This window comes from Rattus norvegicus, chromosome 10, assembly GCF_021556685.1.
Source record: "Rattus norvegicus strain SHRSP/BbbUtx chromosome 10, alternate assembly SHRSP_T2T, whole genome shotgun sequence".
In the NCBI taxonomy this organism is placed as follows: domain Eukaryota; kingdom Metazoa; phylum Chordata; class Mammalia; order Rodentia; family Muridae; genus Rattus; species Rattus norvegicus.
Window position 1 is genome coordinate 100231508 of NC_141543.1, and position 23377 is coordinate 100254884.

The window sequence follows — 23377 nt, forward strand, 5'->3', positions numbered from 1 at the left end:
ACATTTTCCAGTTTTCCTAACCCAGTTTTTCCTCCTACCCTTCCTGTCCTGTTCAGTACCCAAAGCATAAGAAAGAGCTACCCGTTGGAGTCTGCCCGCGCGCCCCCAGGCGAACGAGTCAGCCGGCACCATCTGCTGGGGGCCAGTGGACACCCCCGCTCAGCGGCCCGGGCTCACCCATTTACCCAGGACCCTGCCATGCCTCCCCTAACCCCACCCAACACCTTGGCGCAGCTAGAGGAAGCCTGCCGCAGGCTGGCCGAGGTGTCAAAGCCCCAGAAACAGAGGTGAGGTGAAGGGAAGGGCGGGAGGAGCTCAGAAGAGGGTGGGTTTGGAGATGGGGAAGGGAAGCTCTGGTCTCTCAGACTCTCCCAGGGAGGAATTGCTTCTGGTTGAGCCAATCTCCTTTTCAGCCCCCATAGGTTGTTCTCTTGGGTCCTGTTCAATTGTTAGAGTTCAAGCAGGGTCTTCCAGGCAAGGCAATCCTACAAGTAGGATGATTTCCTTGTAAATCCCATTCCTTACGTGTCCACACTACATGTGAGGCATGTTAGCGAGCACATGCGTAGCCGTGACGGGGAGAGTTCTGAGTCCTTTGTCGACACTGTTGTGGGCTGTTCCAGAATGTCCTTGAGCACAAGGTCTCATTGGGTCTCCGCAGGGAGGGAGTTGGTTTGGGTCTACATCTGTTTGGGAGGCCAGAGTGGTTTTTTCTCTGCTCCCCGGTTACCGTGAGGATGAGGGCCTACCTTCTAAGATTTCTCCACCCTCCTCCACCCTCAGGTGCTGCGTGGCCAGTCAGCAGAGGGACAGGAACCACCCAGCCACAGGTCAGGCAGGACCCACATCCTTCTCCAACCCGAGCCTGGCTTCAGAAGAGTGAGTGTCTGCCTCTCCGGCATACTGGGTCACTCGGAGTGGCCTTACATTCTGGGGATGTCACTATCCAGAGTGGTGTGTGTGTGTGTGTGTGTGTGTGTGTGTGTGTGTGTGTGTAATGCCGTGTGTGTGTGTGTGTAATGCCATGTGTGTGTGTGTAATGCCATGTGTGTGTAATGCCATGTGTGTGTGTGTAATGCCGTGTGTGTGTGTAATGCCGTGTGTGTGTGTGTGTAATGCCGTGTGTGTGTGTGTGTAATGCCGTGTGTGTGTGTGTGTAATGCCGTGTGTGTGTGTGTAATGCTGTGTGTGTGTGTGTGTGTGTGTGTGTGTAATGAGTGTGTGTAATGCCATATTTGAACCGACCTTTGCATCCACACTTAGCGATGAGCAACGTGAAAGGCAAACCTTGCCATTAGTGAGGCTCACAGGACATCACCTCCCAAGGATTCCAAGTCGCAACACAGGGTTTCCAGGAGGAGGGAGGGTCACGGTAGTCAAAAGTTAGACGTGAAGCCGCTGTCAGAAGGGTAGAGGGGCCGAATCTGGAGGCTCGAGTTACTTTGTAGGACTCGGGAGCTAGCAGAGTTGGACGAGTGTTCGTCGTATCCTCGAGAAGCAAAATATTCTCTGCTTCCAACATCCCAAATTCCCCAGAAGTCCACCTCCTTGTCCCAAAGTGGGTCATGAGCCTTGCTGAGAATTTGCACTTGGAGAGGGGACTCTGAACCCTGTCCTGTCTGCAGGATTTCAAATCTGCCAGTTACAGAATGATCCAGATAAAATTCTCTTAGCATCATCATCCCAAGCCGTGACTGACGTTTGAGATCCCGAATAAGGCACCTTCCCAGATCCTTTCCTTGTTTTAATTGGTTAACCTCAAGTCTACCAGCTGTCAACACTGGTGGCTTTTATAAAAGCCACTTCACAAACAGAATAAGTGGCACAGTTAAAATGACACTGGGGCCGGGGCTGTAACTGAGTTAGTTGGTAGGGTGCTTACCTACCATCCATCTACCATGCACCGAGCCTTGGGCTAGCTCCCTGGCACCACAGAAATGGAGGTGGAGGCGGGGTGTGTGACCATCTGTAATCCCTAGGTCTCTGAGGTGCAGGAAGGAGGTTGTTTCTGACTGCACAGCAAGTTTGGGGCCAGCCTGGGATCTGTGAGACAGGCTGTCCATCAGTAATGTGGTTCTGCGGGCATGACGGGTAGGCCTTCAAGGCATTTGAGCGCACACTGTCCATGAGGAAACCTGGCCTGGGATTGCCTCCACGGTATTCCCCAGTCTCAGCGAGCCTCATGGGGACGGCTTCCCAAGACTGTCTCTTCTCTGGTCTGTACTGGTGAGCACTTTGCTTGCTAGCCAGAAGGAGTCCTCCGGGCACCCTAGATTGAAGGCACTGAGGGATATATGGTATCAGTTTACAACCAGAAGACAACCGTCCGTCTGTCACGGGAGGCCCCAGGCCTCCTTGGCAGACCTCATGCTGTGTGGGTGTCAGCGTGTACCTGCTTTGTGAGGCCGGGTTTGTGACACCCCGATTCCTTTTTCAGTCACAAAGAGCCAAAGAGACTGGCTAGTGTCCACGCACTCCAAGCCAGCGAGCTGATTGTTACCTACTTTTTCTGTGGAGAAGAAATTCCATACAGGAGGATGCTGAAGGCGCAGAGCTTGACTCTGGGCCACTTCAAGGAGCAGCTCAGCAAAAAGGGAAATTACAGGTAAGGGTCCCGCCTGCAGCTCCCTTGTCTGTCTGCTCTGGAACGTGCTCGGAGCTCGAGGACCCAGCCCCCAGAGCGCCTCGGTCTCTGCAGGCCTCGGATGGGTTGGAGACATTGCTGCTGCGGGTCTAGGGTCCTCCTTTTGCCTCTCCCGCCTCGGCTCTAACGAGAACAGCTATGGGGAAAGCTGAAAGGGAATGGTTCTCTGGAGAGCCAGCCAGGCCTTCTCTTCCAGGTGAACAAGACTGAGGACCAAAGAAAGACACAGCCATTTGTTTATTTAACCATGAGAGCAGGACCAGGCTATGTGGTAGGGGCTCAGCCTGAAGTTGGAGACTCCCTTGTCTGTTTGGGTTGGGGACTGATAAGGGAGAGCCCAGTCAGAGGCCATGTTGGAAGCTCAGAAAAGCAGAGCCCAGGGCCAGACTCACCAGCCCCTCTCTTGCTCCGTCCGCCCAACCAGGGTGATGCCTGGGTTTGGCAAGTTACCTGTAGCAGCAGTGTTTGTCAGTAACTAAGAAGGGGCTGGGCTTGAGAGCGAGTAGGGCTGGCCAGGGCCCTCACTGGGCCTGGGCCTCACTGTCCTCTCCCTGATGCCTGGCCTCCACATTGGTCTTGTCAGGAGAGAATCCCAGAGCTAAGGATGAAGAAAGCCGTCTATCTCTGAAGCATTTGTTAGCCTTCTTACCAAGGCAGGGGATGGCTTTTGTCAGTTCACTTAGGACTCGGCCCTCCCTGGGATTGTAGCGTGTGTTCCGCTCACTTAGTCCCAGTCACAGAGCACCAGGCCTGGACAGTGAGGCGAACAAGACACCCAAGGCACACGAGGAGATGCCCACTGTTTAGCTTCCGACCCAAGAAGTATCCTCTCCCCAGTTGAATGTCCTGGGCTCTAGGTAAAGGGCGCAGTCCACGTGTGTCTGTCCCCAGGACCCAGACGTGAGAGGGGAGAGTCTGAACAATGTTCAACCTCCAGGGAGCCTACTTGAAAGATCACAGTGTGTTGACCTGTCTTCTCTCCTGGGCCCTGTGTGACTACACCAGCCATTCTGTCATGGAGTTCTCTTGGTGGCACCAACAGTGTCCTTTTGCAGGGAGAAAGACCAAGACCCCCGCAGGTGACAGCTTTCTGGGGTGGCAGGTGTGCAGCTGGGCATAAGTCATTCTCTGTTGAAGAGGCCATTCTGAAAGTTATCAAAGGGTCTGGGGAACAGGCCCGGCTGCTGCCTTTAATCTTGACAGAGACACAGGTGAAGCTAATTACAACGAGTTTGCCCCTCCAGGGATTCATTTTGATCTTGGCTTTGACTCGGCCCAACTTTGAGGAGAACCGCAGGTGACCTTCAGGGGGCGAAAGTGTCACAGTGCACCATGTAGGGGCCTACAGGGAACAGCCTCGTTCAGCCACTCTGACCACATCTGGCTCTGATTTTTTTTTCCCCCTAAGGCACATTTAATAAGCCTGTCTTTGAAGCTCTGGCCTCCCCTTTAATGCACAAAGACTTGCACAAATGATCCCCTCTCAAATTCTTTCCTGATTGGATCAGGCTGCCGGAAGGCCCTCCCACCCTCCTTATCTCTGCAGTTGGGCTTGGTGTCCTCCTAGAGGTGGGGGCTGGGGCATGAGAGTACTGTGTCGTCTCCCCGCTCTCAAACCAGGGCCGTGACCCCCAGACCCCATCCTAATAAAGGATACCCCAGTGAGGCTGGGCCTGTGGAGCCAGGACCTGGGCCCCATTGAGTAATCTCTCCATGGCAGGAGTTCAGAAAGCAAACAGTCTCCCCAGACATGCCAGACGCCACCGCCGCCTTCGGTGCCAGATGTCAGGAGGAGGCAGAGTTTGCCACATGAAGCCTGGTGCTGTGGAAAACCCAGTTCTCAGAGAAAATGCGGGCGGGCTAGGCAGCGTGTTTGAAGTCCTGGGGGGTTGGGGCTGGGGAATGTAGCCTCCGTCCCTGCTGGAAGAGGTTGCAGCTATGGAAAAGGTCACTGTGTTTGCCCAGAGGTGCTATGAAAGCCCCAGCCCAGCTTGGTAGCTGCCACTGGGATCGGAGCTGGGGACCTCAGTGTTGGTGCTCCCTTCTTTTTATTGGGAAAAAGGAGCCCCTGGCCTTCCTGGCTCTCCCTCCCTTCTACCCTCCCTCCCCACTTCCCCTCCCCTCAGGCTTCCCCTAAGCATCTTGACTTCTTTCATAGCAATGCCGTCCCCCTTAAATGGCTGTCCCTGGTTAGGCCCCCTTCCCCTCCCTCAGCCTCTCAGTTCAGTTCACCTGCTCTAAAAAGGAACGATGGACACAGCTCTCACCAGGGGAGAGCTAATTTTTCTTGTTTCCCAAGAGAAAGTACAGAAACGAACCCTCAGCTGTAAACACAGGACAGGATTTTTATGATTTAGCAGTTCCACGGTTCCATGGGGTGGTGACCTCCTCCCTGGGAGTGGCCTTTAAAGGCTGGAAGGTACAATCCCCAGCGAAAGCTTAATCTACTCAAGGGGGTCCTCGCCTGCTAGGGACAAGGAAGGGTGAGGCTTTGTTTTCAGTCCTCTGAAAGGCTTGGGTAGGCCCGGCATGGGACGCGTGTGCAGAGCATGAGGGTGTGAGGGGCTGTCATGTTTGTTTGTATAGTCAGGCAGTCCTTGAAGGAGAAGAATGTTGGAGAGGGAGAAGAGGAGCTTTTAATTAAAGGCAGGAGAAGACCTGAGTGTTAGACCCTGGCAAGGTAGGGGGAGAGGGGGCAGCCATGTAGGGACAGAAAGAGAGGGAGGGTTCCATGCCTGCTCCACACAGATGGGTCCTGAGCTGTCCCACCAGCCTCCTCTTGGGTTGGGCCAAAGACTATTGGCACTTGGGGTGAGTGGTCTCTGGCCTGAGCAGTCCAGAGCCAGTCAGCCCTCCACTTCTACAGGCTGAGCAGAGTCCCAGGTCTCTGAAGGGATCTCCCTGCCCTGCCTCTCCATCAGAAATGAAGCCTGGGCCCTTGCTCTTCCCATTCTCCTCCCTCAGAAAGGGGGGAAGGAGAGTGTTGGCAGGTGGCAACGATTCTGACTAGAGAGAGACAGAGATAGAGAGATAGACAGACAGACAGACAGAGACAGAGAGAGAGAGAGACAGAGAGAGCCTGGCCTTCCTGCCCACCAAGTGCATCTGCCTGGTCCATGTGGGCAGGCGGGCTGCCCTGGTTAGTCTGGGGTGAGCCATGGTTTGAGGGACACCTGTAAGCAAGGATGCCCAGTGTGGTTCTCCATTGGCAAGAAGAAGCTGTCTCAACAAGCTTTCTTTCCTGTCTTCTCTTAAGGTATTACTTCAAGAAGGCGAGTGACGAATTTGCCTGTGGAGCAGTCTTTGAGGAGATCTGGGATGATGAGACAGTGCTCCCCATGTACGAAGGCAGGATCCTGGGCAAAGTGGAGAGGATCGACTGAGCCTCGGCCTCCGCCGCGTGCACCTCCGCGTGCACCTCCGCGTGCACCTCCGCGTGCACCACGGAGCCGGAGCCCAGAGAGACCTGTCTCAGGCCTACACAACAGCCATGAAATATTTTGAAGGAAAATGAAACCAATTAAGAAGACAAAGCCTAGGGAGGGACTGGCCCCTGGGCCTTCAGGAGGGCGGGGGTGGTTGGTTTTCAATATCCACGAGCTGGGTACTGAGATCAGAAAAGCCCGAACTATTTATTCAAAACATGACCACTCTGGGCTATAGAAGATGCTGAGTGCTCGAGAGACTGCCATACATAATAGATGGCTTCCTAGGGATCTGAAATCCATAGACTAAGAGAAAACTGTGTATAGCTTGCCCGAACAGGAGTCCTTACTGATATTTATTGAACAGTCGATTCCCCTACCCCACTCCCACCCCCAACCCCCAACCCCCAGTTTATGCTGCTTTAAACCTGGAAATGAGAGAGAGAAGTTTGGTTTGCTGTCTATGCTTAAGAGCCAAGCCGGGAACGCATTAATCATTTCTTCGTTAACAGAGGAATCCGCTCTGCATGGCATCTCTCCAAGTGAAGACAGGCTTCTTTACAAAAGAAAAAAAAATATATATGTGGTGCCCACCCATCAACACATGCAGAAGTCGGTCACCCCCACCCCAACCCCACCCCAGCCATGCTGCTCTGCTTGTCACAGAAGTCCTGAGGGGTTGATTGTGACAGCATCCTCACCACTTTGGGAATGGGACCACCCAGAGTGGGGGCGTGGGGGAGCCTTCACCCCGGAGCCAGAGGCTACACCATCCCCGTAGCTTCCACTCACTGAGTCCTGGAGCCCATTACGGTGATTCGAGCTTCCGCCTCTTTAGGAAGCAAGGGTCCCTTGTTCTCTTTTAAAACCAGTCTCTAGACTACGGCCATCAGGAATCTGCCCTCGCCCACCTGACCCGGCGAGGACAGGGGCAGGCACCTAGCAGCACCTCTCCTCCGTTACCTTCCCCTTGGCGCTCGCTTGGGTTTGTGTTAATCTGTATGTCCTGTTTGCCAGCGTTCCCTGTACTATAGGCCCGTATATAGCGTAGGGCAGAGCGTTAAGAACCCACTGGCTAGTGCTTGACTTGGGAATCAGTACAGTACCTGTACGGCACGGGGACCGCTCCGTGTGCCGCCCTATATTAAGGGCTCAAGCTCTCCCTTGGTTTTTGAAAGGGGTTTATGTATAAATATATTTTATGCCTTTTTATTACAAGTCTTGTTACTCAATGACTTTTGTCATGGCATTTTGTTCTACTTAGACTGTAAATTATACATTATAAAGAGTTCATTTAAGGAAAATTACTTGGTACAATAATTATTGTAATTAAGAGATGTAGCCTTTATTAAAATTTTATATTTTTCAAAATGTCGGCCTCATCTTTGGATTCCCCCCACCCAGGGCGGGTATAGGACCAGAGAACCCATTTTGTACAGGAATGTGTCTGGGCATGGCTTTCCCTTGCTTAAGCTTGGCTCTGAGGGGCCTGGAGCCTGCACGGTTAAGTTGTACAGGACCTGACCGAGGTCGTCTTCTCGTGGGGCAACTGTGTTGGAGACTTTGCCTCACTCCCTGCATATCTCCCGCCTGGCAGAGTGGTCTTCTCAGTGTTGGGTGAAAAGCCTCTGGGAATGGGTTTGTAGTCAAGGGATGGCCATCCACCCTGTCTGTCCTGGGATCTGAGGACCTCAGATCATCCTCAGGCACCGTCTAGGTTCTGGGCAGGTCAAGTGTTGGCACCAAATCTGAGGTCCTCGGTAGGAGGGAGAGGACAAGCTGGCCATTTGGTGGACAGGTGTTACATGACCGTGCACATGAGCTAGCCTCTGCTCACCCCATCATGTGTTCCCCACCTGCGCAGCTCAGAAAGCCAGGCTGAGGCATTGGACAGAGTCCACTTGAAGTCCCACAAGGTGAACTGTTAGGGAGTCTAATGATGGGCTAGGGTGGTAAAGCTTGGTTAGGCGTGAATAGGTCCAGGGTTCTGTCCTCAGCACCAGATGGGGCGTGAGTCTGGTGGCGCTTGGTCTTTTCTTGGCTTCCTGTTGCTTTTTCGGGCCATTAGACTTACCAGTGGGTCGCATTGGACTTTGGTCCTTCTTGTCCATTAGTTATTGTTGGTTCAAATGGATGAAGATGGATCCATATGTGATGCTTCCCGTGGAGATTGGAGGAGTAAGGGATCCTTCTGGAACTTTCTAAGAAGGTGAGGGAGGCTCCGTATGCCCGAGCCAGGTAGGCATGGAGGTTTAGGGCTGGTCAATTGCTCTACATCTTCAAGCCATTGATTCTGCCATTGAAGAGAAGGAGGAGGCAAAAAGGGCTTAAGGCCTAGGGTTGAGTCCCAACACCACTGCCTTCTGGGTGAGGAGTATAGCTGGGTTGGTCAGTCAGGTAAGAACATTAATGTTACACAGCCTCAAATTGTCAAGTGCACAAGGTTACTAAGCGCATCAGTGGCAAGATTGTGCAATTAGAACTTCTCTCTGTGTGAGAGTTGTATCTGTACTTGTGTGCACACAGGTGCACCTTCCAGTGCAGGCGAGATGTCAGGTGTTCTGCTCCATTAGTCCACCTTCTCTTGAGACGATCCCTTACTGAACTTGGAGCTCTGTTGGCAACCAGCAAGTCCCAGCCATCCTCCTGCCTCCATTCCTCATGGTGTCAGGATTACTGATATTTGTGCACATACTTGGCTTTCGAACTGGTCACTGAGATGGGAACTCAAGTTTTCATGTTGCACAATGACCCACTCTGACCCACTGAGCCGTCCCTCACCCTGCATAATTAAGGCTGTGTGATTACCGGATGCCTTCCTCTGACCACGACAGCTACTGTGTTACTCTGACCGTTCTCTAGACTGTTTAATGTGTGTGAGGATGTGTGTGCACCACGTGTGTGCCTGGTGCCGAGAGGTCAGAAGAGGGCATCAGATCTCCCAGGACTGGAGTTGTGGACGGTTGTGAGCCACTATGTAGATGCTGGGCACCCATCCTGGGTCCTTTGTAAGAGCAGCCAATGCCCTTAGCCACCGAGCTGCCAGCTCTCCAGCTTATCTCTGACTATGATAAAAGCGTCTAAGTGGAGTCACGCAAACCATATTTATCCTGTGACTAAATGTGGCCCCTGGGACTTACCCATGTCACACTGACATCTCGTTTTTCATTGCTGAGTAGTATTCCACTGTATGCACATACCACATTTTCTCTTCCTTGTCACACAACAGTGAGCACTTAGGCTAATTCCACATCCTGGCTCTTGTAACCAGTGCAACTCATCGAGATCTTGGTTTTAATACCTTTTGATACAAATCTCCAAATGTGAATATTGCTTTTTTTTTTATTTAAAGAAATTCCCATGCTGTTTTCCAAAGTGGTTCCACCATTTGCTTACCAATACTTGCCTTTTTTATTTGCATGCACGCGTGTGTGTGTGTGCTCACACATGTGCATGCATGTGCTTGCATGCATGTGTGTATCTGTGTGTATGCATGTGTATGATATGCATGTGTGAGTGTGGCACGTATGTCATAAGTGAGAGAACTGTGTGCATGTGTGCATCTGTGTGTGTGCAGACGCATGTGTGTTCAAGCATGTGTGTGCATTCTGTACTTGTGTGTGTGTGTGTGTGTGTGTGTGTGTGTGTGGTAGGCATGTGTATGTGTGGCATATGTACCATAATGAGTGAGGGACAGTGTATGTATGTATATGTATTTGTGTTTGTATCTCTGTGTATGTATGTATGTGTATGTATGTGTGTGTGTATCTGTGTGCGTATGTGTATGTGTGGCATACATACCATAGTGAGGGACAGTGTGTGTATATATGTATATGTGTATGTGTGTGCGTGTGTATGTATGTGTGTATGTAATACGCATGTGTGTGTATGTCACATGTGCCATGATGAGAGAGAGAGAATAACTTGGAACTCAAGTCTCCTCTTCCAGCTGTTATGAGGCAGGGGTCTCCTTTGTCGTTTCCATGTGGCACACTCCAGGCTGACTGGCCTTCAAGCTTCCAGACAACTCCTTTGTGGCCACCTCCCATCTCTCCTTAGGAGAGCTGCCACTCCAGAAGCAGTGCACAGCACCCAGCCTTGTTTGTTGAGACAGGGCCTCACTGTGTAGCCTCACCTGTCCTGGAACTCACTGTGTAGACCAGGCTGGCCTCGAACTCACAGAGCTGCACCTGCACCTGTCTCCCCAGCGCTAAGATTAAGAGTGTGCCATTACATCTGGCTCACCCAGCTCTTTAGTTCTGGAGACTGAACTCAGGCCGCCATGCTTACCTGCTGAGCGTCTCTCTGGCCCTTTCTGGTTTCCTAGCAGCCACTCTAACAGGTATGAGAAAGCAACCTCATTTACATGTCCTGGAAGGTTGGTGGTATCAATCTATCCTATTCCTATTGACGATTTCTAAGTCTTTGGCGAAGTCTCTTTAAGTCTTTGGAACAATTTTATTTTAAAATTTATTGTTTTTGTATGCATGTGTGTTTTGCCTGCATGTATGCGTACCATGTGTGTACCTTTGCTGGTGGAAGAAGGCATTGGATGAACCAGCATGCTCTATGGGAGCCTCAGGGAGGGGCTTCCAGGTCAGTTCCAGCTCCATTCCTCATATTCACAGTGTGTGGTGTCTTTAACCACCATGAGGTTTCAGCTTCATGCTATGAGAGGCAGACAAGGGCGATGGTAAAAGTCTGTATTGGTTTTGGGGGCCCTTGAACCATCCCATCCCAACCAACAAGTCAAAGGGAGGCTTAACATGACAGCCACTGGGGAGTCTGTTAGTCTGTGGCTCTGGTGGGAAGTTTTATCACATTCTAGTGTAACTCTATTCAAACTGTGTATGTGTGTGTTTATGTACACATGCATTTCTAAGGGCAGGCTTATAAAAGGATGTTTCCTTATAGCTTTCTAACATCCATCATGTTATTGCTCTCCAAAATTCCACCGGAAAACTTCTAGAAATGACCACACTTTCAGCTATGCTGCAAGAGACAAAACTTTAAGACAAACAAATGAGCAAGCATTTCTGAGTACCAGTGACAAGCAGATTGAGGAAGAGGTCATGGGAGCACACCTACTCACAATAGCCTAATGTATATTATATATGATGCATATTATAGTATAAATATGTATTATATATTATACAATATTATATCGTATTATGTTGTTTATTACATAATAATTATATTATATTAGATATATTATAGAAGATAGATTATACAATATATTACAATATAAATTATATATATATGTATATATATATATATATATATATATATGTGAATAAGCCTAACTGAGGGGGCAAAAGAGCTCTACAGTGAAAAATTTAGATCTTTGAAGAAAGAGACAGAGGAGACATATAAGTGGAAAGACCTTCTATTAATTGGTAAAATTAATAATGTAAAGATGACCATTCTACCAAAAGCAATTTACAGAATTAATGCATTAGCCCCAAATCAAAATCCTATGACATTCTTCACAGAAGTAGGAAAAGCATCCTAAGGTTCATATGGAAGTAGAAAAGATCTCAGACATCCAAAACAATTCTGAGCAAAAAGCACAATCCTCTAGAGATTACCACACTGGATTTCCAGCTATATCCCCGAGCTACAGTAACTAAAACAGTATGGCACTGGTACAAAAACAGATATACGGGTTAATGGGGGAAAACAGAGGCATCATAAATGCATGATACCACAGCCCTCAGATCATTGACAGAGATGCCAAACTGCACAATGCAGGACAGACAGCACCCTCAACAGTCGGTGCTGGGAAACCTGGGTGTAGATGTGTACAAGAATGGAATTAGACCCAGATCTATCATCTTGCACAAAACCCTAACTCCAAAGGCCTCATTCTGAAACTGGAAACAAGGAGACTACTAGAAGAAACATACACAGTACGACTATGTGCCTCAGGCAGGAGGTGACTCTCTGAACAGGACGCCATTCGTTTAGGAATTCAAGCCAGCAGTTGACAGACGGGTTGCACAAAACTAAAAAGCTTTTGTACAGCCCAGGATGCAATCAGTCGAACGAAGAGGGAGCCCACAGAATGGGAGAGAATTTTTTCCAGCTATGTATCCAATACAGGATTAATATCCAGAATAAGCAAAGACCTAAAATAAATAAAAATAAATAAATAAATAAATAAATAAATAAATAAATAAGAAAGATTAAGAAAAGGGAGGGACTCAGTTTGAAGAATCTGAACTACAGATCTGAACAGAGAATTACCGGAAGTAGCAGCAAACATGGCTAAGAATCATAATGGCACCTGAGTCCTTAGCGATTAGGGAAAGGCAAATGGAGACAACTGCATTTTTGCAATGATAAAGATCAACAAAACAGCGGACCAGAACTGAAGGGGCTGGAGGAGCAGTGGGCACCTCGCTCTCTGGTGGGGTTGCAAGCCTGTGCAGCAAATCACTGTGGGGTATGCTTGAAAAACTAGAGCAGACCTGCCTGCCCTATGACCCAGCTGTACCTGTTCCTTGTTATATGTCCAAAGGACCTGATACCCTACTCAACAGACGCTGGCTCAGCCACGTTCACTGATGCTCCATTCACAATAGCTAGGAAATAGGAAGCAACCTAAATGTCCTTTAATGGATGAATGAATAGTATAGATGTGGTCTGTAGATGCTATGGGATACAGAGATAGAATATAGGAAACTTTACAGATGAACGGATGCAACTAGGAAGGCGTACACTGGATGAGCTAACACAGACACAGAAAGACAAACTCCACATGTCCTCTCCTGTTTGTAGGTCCTGGTTCTGAACCGTTACGTGTAATTATATGACCTGTAGTAACCATAAAAGCTAGGGAAAGAGAAAGGGACCATGAGGGCAGAGAGAAGGGGCTGGGCTGTGTGCGTGCGTGCGTGCGTACGTGCATGCATGGACATGGATGCTATGAAGTTAGAGGGAGGAGGAGCTTTCTTAATCTCCACCCTGCGTATTTTAATGTGTAATATTGTAATTACCTAATTGCTTACTAATGTACTCACACAGCAGGAAGTAAATTTCACTAGTGTACGGATAACACGTAGCCGGGCACTTACCACCTCACAGGCACTTGCTCAGTTAACGCTGATGAAATAGAAGCAAAAGAAAAAATTGTTTATGGGCATAGCACCTTGGCATCGTCCTTTTGGATTAAACACATACCATATGTTCGTATTGTTTTGTAACATGCTGTTTTCATTCAATAAAGTTGTTGGGCATGTTTCCATAGCAACAGGAACCTTTCTGGATCACTCACAGGAAAAATTAAATGTATTTATTTAGTCGTTTCTGACGGGATATTGATGTAGCTTCTAGTTTTTGTGACTCTGAGTATAACCGAATTGCTAAGGCTAGATCTTCCTGAATTTCACCACGACTCCCACCACACTCACGGCTAATGGTCTCTGGCATGAAGGTTTCCCATGTAGAATTGTCAAACTGAAGAAGGTCCTTTGAGGACTTTGCCCACATCCTGCCAGGCTGTCTGAGGTGGTGGCTTTTTGAATCTCCTCTCTTGCACACAGTTAACACCCGACCTGGCTTTTGCCGTTGGTTGGAGTCTCCAGCCTGATATTCAGGGCTTTGCACCCTAGGCCAGGCTCCTCTTTGTGGTCCTAGACTGGCATTGGCTTTCTGTCCAAGGACCCTCTCATACCCTTAAGTATTGCCAGTCAAGAATGCACTGAAGGCACCTCCTCTACTGGCCAGGTGCTCTGCGGGGATCTAGTGCTCCCTCTGCGCTTGCTGGCTGACCGGGAGCAACTTCTATTTGAGGATTGAGAGTCTATGGCGCTAGCCCAGAAAAACACAAGTCGGAAATATGAAGCAGTTTTTACTGATTGTGGACACACCCACACCCTTAAAACGTGAATTGCAAAAGAAAAAATAAATTGAAGGACGAGCTGGGAAGATGAATACACTCAAGGCCAGCTTGGGTTGTATAGCGAGACCTTGTCAGAAAAGGAAGGGTATGGGAGGGAAAGGGAGAAAGAGGGGAAGAGAGGAAGAAAGAGAGGGCGGGAAGGAGGAGGAGAAAGGGAGGGAGGGAAGGAGGAAGGGAGAGGGAAGAAGAGAGAGAGAGGGAGAGGGAGAGAGAGAGAGAAGAAAAACTAAGTTGATCCAAGGTCAAGGTATTATCAGGATCATGTTCTCAGAAAGAGGTGGAGGAAGAACCTTCTGCAAGGACCCTCTGCCCCTTCCAGCTTCTCCCAGCACCTTGTTCTGTGGGAATGCAGCTTACCCTCACATGACCCCTCCGTGTGACTTCACATCTTGTCAGCTTCCCTCTGCACATTCTGTCTCTGTGTCTGGCTTCCCAGGTTTTGAAATATTTGCTTTAGGTGTAAGTGTGTACACCTGAGTGTTATCCATGCACAAAATGTGTGCAGGAGCCCTCAGAAGTGAAAGACGGGGTTAGACGCTCTTAGAACTGAGGTTCCAGGGGTTTGTGAGCCTCTGTGTGGGCACTGGGGAACTGAACCCAGATTCTCTGTAAGAGCAGCCAGTGCCCTTAGCCTGTGCCGTCCGTCCATCCCAACAGATCCCCTTGTGTGAGGAACACAAGTCATCCAACTACTGCCTATCCATCCGGTTGGGCCGTCTAGAATCTATAAAGACTCTACTTCCAAATGAGGTGGATTTCTTAGGGGGAGGGAGTTAAATCTCATTGTATCTTTTTTGGTAGACAGTTCCACTGTGATAAAAAGCCACCACGTCATCTGTCTCCCTGCTGTTTTGACCTCAAATGGGGGGAAAACAGAAGAAAAAAAAAAAGTCCAGTGTGGATCCTGAATGCCAGTCTGTGAGTTCAGGGTCAGAATGGAATACTTAGTCAATTCTGGGGGTACCCCTGTATTACACACAACATCACTCCTAGGAGAAAGACTCCCCTCTTACCCATTGTTCCTGTCTGTCCATCCTCCACACTAACCAATACCCATCAGAGCCCATGAAGGTAGCTTTCTTGAGCATCTCCATTCTGAACAGTTTTCCTTTCCACCCAGGCAAGGTCAAATTGGAAAATGGTAGACTTGGACCTTTCCACTTGGTGTCCACAAAGGCTGAACATGGTGGAGGTAAGGGGACATGATTGCCCCTCCACAAACCATCCCCGTGACCAGGATAGAAAATTCTGGAACAGGTCCCTTGGAGCATCATGGAATCCTGAATTTCTGTCTCTGAAGACTTCTAGGGAGAGCATTCAAAACTGAGGGTCTCATTTGTCACCTGGAACTTTTCCAGCCTTGAGTTACATCTCCTTGGGCCGAGCTGTCTCTCCCTTAAGGGATTTTAAATGTGGCACAGGCCTGGAAGTATGAGGCCATTCTGTCTAACTAACCGAGGGAAAGGGATCCACTGCCTGGCACCCCCTGAGGTGACCTTGTGCCAGGTCGGAGGTGGGGGGATTTCTATTGGGATCTTTGTCACTAGAGTCTCAAGTCTCAGTTCCCTCCAGTCAGGCAATGGGTGTGTGGCACTGTTTCCACCAATGTCAAATGTTTTGTGGAAATCCCTCATGGAAATGTTTTGTGAATCCTTGCCGAGCACTTGGCCGACCGTAGACAGTGAGAAGCAATTAGTCTTCCTGTCAACTTGGTTTGTCAACATGAAAGGTTGGGGGGTGGGGGGGCGGACGGCGATGCTGGCACAGCCTCCAGATGACACCCATTTCTTGGCAAGGCTGAGATGGCCACAAGGCCTTTGTTGTTCATTCATCCAGCCTGAAAATGCCCCGGAGGTGAGGGAAGGGGAGGGGTCTGGGGTGGGGGAGGGCCACAGCTGCTATGCATCTGAGCCCTGCTTCTGAGCCCTGGCCAGGTCCAGTGGGATGCAGACCCAGCCTCCAGACCCAGCCTCTGCCTCACCCAACCCTTCTGTAGCAGCCGGGCTGCATCAGCCACCTGCTTCCAGCCAGCCCAGAGGCAATTGTCTGGACTGAGGGACAGCCGGTCATATGTGTCCACCCCCCAACACCCCTAAAAATGAGACAGCGAAATAAATGGAAAACTGCTTGTATTAGAAAGTTTGTTTTAGTGTGTTTTCACACGTGTCACTTGGGAATTTTGATCCGGTAGTTTTATTTTCCTTTGACTCTTCCCCCAAATAAATGGCCACGGTAGAGAACTTGAATAGCACACAGAATTTAATTTCTTTAAAGGCCAAAGAAGCACACCTGTGATCTTATAACTCAAAGACGCCAAATGGTGACACCGTTCACATTATCCTCCCGGCGTGTGGCTTACTGGATTGCTCAGAAAAATCAACTAAGTTGCTCACAAATTTCCAGGAGGACTCTGTCCCGTGCAGATTCTTCCTGGAATAGGTGGGCATCATGGTATTGCAGGATTCTTTGTGATGCCTTCACCGCTCCAGAGCTGGGACAAAGCACAGAGCCTCATGCAACTAGTTAAGCTCCCAACCGTCTTTGTGGCCATTTCTGAGCACAGTCTCTGTCATGGCCCAGACCTGCCTGGACTCTTCCCTCCTCTTCAAGTAAGAGACAGGACAAAGCCCCTCCTACTCAGAGGCAGAAAGCAGGCTTAGGCCACAGTGAGCTCCAGCTTGAGGATCTGTAGTAGCTGTGTGCCAACCCCTGGGAGAGGAGGGAATTGGCTTGGAGAGGGAATCAACTTGGTGTTCTGTCTGCCCTGCCCCACCCCCTGGTCACCTTTGGGCTCTTCCAGGACTCTCCTGCTGTTCTGGTTTCCTTTGTGTTGCTGTGACAAACACCATGGCCAGAAGCCACTTGGGGAGGAAAGGGCCCATCCTTGAGGGAAGACAGGGCAGGAGCTCAAGCAGGAACTTACGGTAGAATCCGAGGAGGAAGAGTGTTCGCTGGCTCAGTCGGTGGCTTATGCTCAGCCAGCTTTCTTGAGCATCCCAGGACCACTTGCCCAGAGAATTCTCTCTCTCCTCCACAACATCGATTGAGCTCTCCTGTAACAGGTCAACAGTCAAGACAACCCCACAGGGACATGCCCTCTGGCCAATCTGATGTGGGAAACCCCTCAGGTGAAACTCCTTCCCAGGTGACTCTAGGCTGTGTCGCACTGACACTTAACACTAACTAGTACTGTGCTAAGCCATGCCTCTGCTGAGTATAAGACTGGCCAAGGTCTTCTTCCTAGTTTATATCCACCCCGTCCACCAGCAGCAGAGCAGTCTTCTGAGTCCCCTTCTTCTGAGAGACTCTATACATGACACCACAGTCAGACGGGGTTTTAGAACTCCAACCTGCACATTCTCATTCTGGGGTAACAGCACCTCAGTTTTTGTTCAGGGAACACCTAACAGCTACAAAGATGAGCGCAGGACCAGTTAGTTAGTCTATCGTTTTTTGCTTATCGTGATTGGCTCATAGATGGACATGTGACTTAAGCTGGTCCAATGAGAGTCAGCCCTGGCACTTTTGTAGGAATTCTAAGAGTGAAGTCATAACGTTTTATTATATTTATTTATTTGTGCATGTGGAGGTGGGTGGGTGTGCCCTGTGGAGACCAGAGAACAATCTATAGAACTATTTTCTCTCATTCTGCTGTGAGAGTCTCAGCGATCAAATTTGAGTCCTCAGGCCTGGCAGCAAATTCCTTTACACAATGAGCCAGCTCCCCCTCTTTCTTGTTTGAGACAGATTCTTACTCTGTAGCCCTGGCTGGCCTCAAATTCGTTATGTAATCTCGGTCAACCGCAAAGTCACTGCAATCCTCCAGCCTCAGCCTCCTAAATGCTGGTTTACAGGGATATACTGCAGCACCCTGTTCCTGAAGTGGCCTCTTCTCCCGGGTTATTAACGAATAAAGTAGTCTGGAGTTTCCGGCGTGTGGTCTAAAGAGCAGCCCCTTGAGGTTGACAGGAACAGACCCACGAGAGGGGCGATTGGGGAAAAAAAGACCCTTTCCTGATACATTTGAATCCTTGGTTTCAACTGTCCTGAAAGACAGGTATTATTAAAGCTTATTAAGTTATTACTATTAAAGCTTATTATAAGTCAGCTTGGTGTGGGCTTTGTTGTTGTCTGTCTTGGTAACTGTTCTGTTGCTGTTCTATTGCTAAAGAAGCATTTAATTGGGGCTCACTTACAGTTTCATAAGTTTAGTCCATTTTCATCACGGCAGGGAGCATGGCAGCACACAGGCATGGTGTTAGACATGGTGCTAGAGGAGTAGCTGAGAGTTCTACATACAGATCCACAGGCAGCAGAAAGAGAGAGACACAGGGCCTGCCCTGGGCTTTTGAAACCTCGAAGCCCACTTCCCAGTGACACACTTCCTCCATAAGGCCACGCCCATCGCAACAAGGCCACACCCCCTAATCCTTCTCAAGTAGCGCCACCTCCTGATGACTAAGCATTCAAATATATAAGCCTGTAGGCGTCATTCCTGGTCAAACCACCACATTGCTTTATCATGTCTAACCTGAAGAATTCTATCAATATGGCTCCAGTCCTGAGGTGGGATCTGTTCTCAAGACTATTTTGGTTCTCACAGAATCCTTGTCCCTGGGGGATGAGTATACTTACTGGCTGGTCCAAAAGTGGAGAGGAGGCTTAAGAGGGAAAACTGAAAAACAAGATGGGAGTGATAAAGGGTTAGATAGCCCAAGTTTGAGCCACAGAGGGTACCATGCTCACTCAGAGGTGGATAACAAAACCCTAGGATGGATACAGGCTTTATTTAAAGAAACTTGGGAGTCATGGTAACCACACAATGGCAGCATCCTCTGAGAAATGCTGTGTGCCTGCATGCTAGAATGGAACACAGATGTTAAAGATACAGCCCCTCACTAGTGGGGGATCCTGGTTGAGAGGGCAAAGCTTTGACTGGAGCCTGTTGGAGACTCCAAGGCCTGTGCCTGACTGGGTCCCCAAGAAGGGACTTTAGAGACTTGAAGCAGTCTGGGAATGATCAAGAAAAGACACCCTAGACAAAGCCAAGAGAATATGAAAGACCAAAGCTGTAATTCCTGGGTTCTTCCGAGTTAGGGTCTCCACGATGGAAAGGTCCTTCACCTTTGTTCTTGAAATGCTGGGTCCTGGGGTCCTAGAAGGCTTGGCAGAGGGAGAGATGAGAAACCAGTGGCTGCCAGCTAGCTGCCCCTCCATACTCTTCCCCTCTACCCCACTCCTGGTTCTTTCTCTTCCTTCCCCGAATTTCTGCCCTCCCACTCCTCTTCTTCCTCATATTTTTCCTATTTTCTTTTCTCTTCATTTCTCCCCCACTCCCTTCCTCTCCCTTCCCCATCTCCATTACCTTCTTTTCTCCATTTCTCCTCCCTTCCCCACCCCTCCTCCAGCCAGTCTCCCTACCCTCCCTCCCACTCCTCCCCCATTCTTCCTCCATTTTAATTTCTGCCCCTGCCTTTGCTAGGGGTGGGCGCACAGAGAAAGGGCATAGCCCTGGCCTCTGCCCTCTAGTTTATTTTGGCCAAGAGGTGCCTGGGTTACACAAACCCATTCACCTCACAGCCCCAGAAGGGATCTCGCAGTGGAGAGGCCTCCACTGCAGCCCAAGGCGAGGACCCAGAGACCAAGGAGCTCAGAAAGAAGGGAAAGCCACACATCAGAACTTCAGTGCGGGTCCAGCTGATTTTCCTGTTATTATTTTTCTCCCTTGGGGGCCACAAGCAAAGACTTCTGGGCTTGGAGCCTTGATTCCCACTCCCCTGGCAACCCAGCGCTCCCGTCCAACCTGGAGTGATTAATTACCAAGGAAAAGAATGATTTTTTTTCCCTGAGAATCCATTTAATTATTTGATTGCACAGTAACCAGAGAGTGTGAGAGGCCTGTAGCCAGAAGGGACTTCAAAGCAATACCTTGATGTTGCTGAGTGGGGCATTAATGGGTTCTGAAGGCAGGAGGCTGCTAAAAAGCCGGGAAGTATTCAAAGCCTACGATCCTGCCAGCAATCGCGAAAAATGCATAAACACAGGAATGCTGTGCCGGAGAGGGAAGGAGAGTTCAAAGGGACTGCGAGAGTTTTCATGTAAAGTTTAGAGTTTAAGGCGTGACTGTTGGCTACGGAGACTCAGCGTTTGAACTCTTGTTTATTAAAAACAGTTTCCCAGCCATTCAGTGGCTTCCCAGAGACAGCCGAGCAAAGCAGAGCCTTTCAGCGGGGAAGGTTTAAAGGCAGCATTGATTTCTACCTGGGGTTGGCCCCTCCTGTTCTTTTGTGTCTTCTTTTTTTCTTTCCCTTTTTCTTTTTGGATCAAGTTTTTAGAAATCCCACTAGCAGAGGGAGCCAGCAGAAGGAGAGGGAGAGGGAGGGAGGGAGGGAGAGAGAGAGAAAGAGGAAGGGAGGGAAAGAGGTGAGGGAGGAGGGAGGGAGAGAGGGAGGGGAAGGGAGAGAGGGAGGGGAAGAGAGAGAGAGAGAGAGAGAGAGAGAGGTGGGGGAGGAGGGAGGGAGAGAGGGAGAGGGAGGGGAAGGGAGAGAGGGAGGGAGAGGGAGAGAGAGAGAGAAGGAGGTGAGGGAAGAGGGAGGGAGGGAGGGGAAGGGGAGAGAGAGAGAGAGAGGACAAGTCTCCCTCACTCTCTTTTTTGGGGGTGCTCAAGCTATGCTAATGGCGATCCTCCCTCCCTTGGGTCCCATAGGAGTTCTAGGGGCACCGGTGTTCTTTGAAGGGCCAGAGCCTGGAGTCTGGACTCCAGCCTTCCTCTGGCTGGCCCAGCAGGGTTGCTGGCTGTGGGCCTCTGTAGCTGTCTGTTCTTCCTTGCTTCCTAGGGTTCCAGGAGAAGGCCTGTCTTTTTTTGTTTTTTTTGTGGGCTCAAATTGTCTTGTTCACCTACCCAGGTGTACTTTCTAAGTTCAAGGTCACGAGGCAGGTTTTTTTTCTTTTTAATTTTTTTATTTTATTTTATTATTTTTAGGGCAGTTTCTCCCTGCTTCCCAGGCTAGCCTCTTGCTCTTTAGCCCAGGCTGGAATCCTCTTGTGCTAGGAACAAGTACTAGTTCCCAGGTACTAGAACTGTAGACATATACCATTACACTCAGCTCAACACTACCTTGATGAGGAAAAAAGAGAAAAAAAAAATCACATTTCAAAGATGAGTTAAATCATTCTGCAAGGTCCCTGTAAGCCCTAGAAAGCTCTACGGCTCCCACCTCTAAAGCCCCCGCTTTGCTGGTGTTGACTGAGCCACCCTTGGGATATCTGGTCTTAGTCTTATGGTAGGAACTACAGTTTGCCCAATGAGCTAAGCTGGCCCCCAGCAAACGGGAGATGGCCCAGAGTAGAGCCAGTACCCACAGTGAGCCCTGAGTCCTTGCCTTGGTCCCTTAAAAAACAAAGGTGGAGAATGTGCTGCTACAGGCCGCACAGGGAGTGGGGTTTGAACCTTGCTGGGGCTGCCAGAGACTGCCTGTTAAACAGAAGGCCTTCCCTCCTTCCTTCGAGAACATGACTGAGCTCAAATTCACTTCTCTCTTACTGGGTTTCACTGATGACCAAGAACAGTTCTGTGTGTCTGCGTGACGGACGGTGTTGAATTCCCTGGAGTTACAGAAGTTCAAGGTCAACCAGCAGAACGGACTACATCAGACCCAGTTGGGAAAATAAGTAAAAACAGGGTCGGAGAGAAGGGCCAGCAGTTAAGAGCACTCACTGCCCTTCCAAAGGACTCGGACTCAATTCCCAGCACACGCCTGGCAGCTCACAAGTCTAACTCCGGGGACTCCAACGCTCTTGCACAGACATACAAACCCGTTCTTTGTCTTGTGCAAGCACTTGACCAGCTGAACTACATCGCCAGCCAAAGAACATGTCATTAGATTAATTAGCTAATCGATTAAGTGCATTAGCAGCTCACAGGAACCTTCTCTCTTGTCTGGTGAAAGGACAGGTTTTGAGTGGCCTTCTGACTTGCTGGGTCTCAGTGCTTTAAACTGTGTATGTACTCCAGGGACTGCTGACCTCCAGGTTTCTGGGGGCTTGCCCAGTCCCTGCCTCCTGTCTCACATTAGGAGTGCCGAGATTACAAATGCACGTAACTTCCTCGGGCTTTTTACATGACTTCAGGGTGGGGGTGGGGGTGGGGGTGGAGGGCGGGGGGGGGGGGGAATCAAACTCAGATCTTCCAGCTTTCATGGTTCTCTTCCTCAACCACGTCTCCCTTGCTCCGAGAGCAGGTTTCTAAAGTAAACGATTTGTTTTATTCAAACGGAAGGCCCAGTATTACCAAACTACTATTTTCTTTTAAACTACTATCCATGGAGTCCCACCAGGCTACCTCCCCACCCCCACCCCATCCCGTTTCTTTTTTCAATAGGAAGATGGATCTTCGGGGGTAGTGGCAACTGTCTCTTATGACCTAAGAGGAAAACTCATAAATTCCAAACCACACTGTCTCTGTTCACACCCATGGCTCCTCTCTTTGGGGTGGGTATGAGTTTCATTTCCCTCTGAGTCAGAGAGGCTGTGCGCTGGCGACCTTGACCAAGCTGGTCTCCAGAGGAACTCTCCTGTCTTGGAGCATCTACTGATTTCCATGGTATAAACATTCCCACGGTCATCAATTTCAGGCTACCAACCTCAGACGGCTTAGAGGAGTTGTCCACCAAGACCTTCCCAAGGGGGTGGCTTGTTCTAGCGCACGCCAGAACAGGATTATAAAACTCCTGTTTCTAAGTCGTGTCTTCTCTTCGATTCCTCTCTCCCAAAAGTTTGCTGTGATCTTGGAAGAGCAAAGAGCCTTTGGGGTCTGCTGGAGGACCAGGGGATGTAAGCACACATGCAGAGGGCAAGCAGGGCTGGTCAATGGTTATTATGCTGCTGTTTTCTTGGCTCTACGTAAGTGGCGTCAAACCACTGTGTGTCCGCACATGCGCATTTGTAGGATAGCAGGATACGGAAGCGCTATTGCTTGACCAGAAGTGTTTGTTTCCCACCTCTAGTTCTGTCCTCCTCTGATTTTAATTAGGAAACACGAATTCAATTTTATGTGACGTGCGGGCTTTCCCCACCATAACTAAGTTCCCACCCTGTGAAAGGCTTAGCCTTACTACTTAGAAATCCACTTAAAGGGGCTCGGGGACAAGCCTCGGTTGGTAGAATGCTTGCCTTGAGCACAAAACCCTGTGTTCAATCGCCACCACGATGCAAAAACGGCTACAGTGGGAATCCTAGTATTCTCGTCATCATAGCATTTGAGAGGTAGAGGCAGGAGGGTCAGAGGTTCAAAGTTAACCTGGGATCCCTGAGACCCTGTTTAAAAAATGACTCTGCCTTAAGGTAATTTAATCATGACCTTTTCATTACGAGCTGAGTGGGGGTAGTGAAGAATGTAATTTAGAG

General features: G+C 49.5%; 1 protein-coding gene and 1 long non-coding RNA gene across 9 annotated transcripts in view; one reads left to right on the plus strand and one right to left on the minus strand.

The window, feature by feature from the left end:
- Axin2 (axin 2) overlaps positions 1-7440 on the plus strand; it is a 30622-nt gene extending 23182 nt beyond the window's left edge. For 5 of the 6 annotated variants that reach the window (XM_087571053.1, XM_087571054.1, XM_087571057.1 and 2 more), the window contains exons 8-11: positions 57-287; positions 784-879; positions 2438-2605; positions 5901-7440. In XM_087571053.1, coding sequence (XP_087427179.1) covers positions 57-287; positions 784-879; positions 2438-2605; positions 5901-6027 — 622 coding nt within the window. In that variant the 3' untranslated portion in view covers positions 6028-7440. 6 annotated transcript variants of the gene reach the window in all.
- An 8644-nt stretch (positions 7441-16084) lies between these two features.
- Positions 16085-18780, minus strand: LOC108352227 (uncharacterized). 3 transcript variants are annotated; one of them, XR_015632406.1, is made up of 4 exons: positions 18608-18780; positions 18169-18263; positions 16896-17025; positions 16216-16681 (listed from the first exon to the last, which is right to left on the minus strand). It is a non-coding gene; the product is annotated as an uncharacterized LOC108352227 (long non-coding RNA). The 3 variants fall into 3 exon arrangements; XR_015632407.1 differs by lacking the exon at positions 18169-18263 and having other exon boundaries at positions 16085-16463; positions 18608-18771; XR_015632405.1 differs by lacking the exon at positions 18169-18263 and having other exon boundaries at positions 16214-16681; positions 18608-18758.
- Between the last annotated feature and the right edge of the window lie 4597 nt (positions 18781-23377).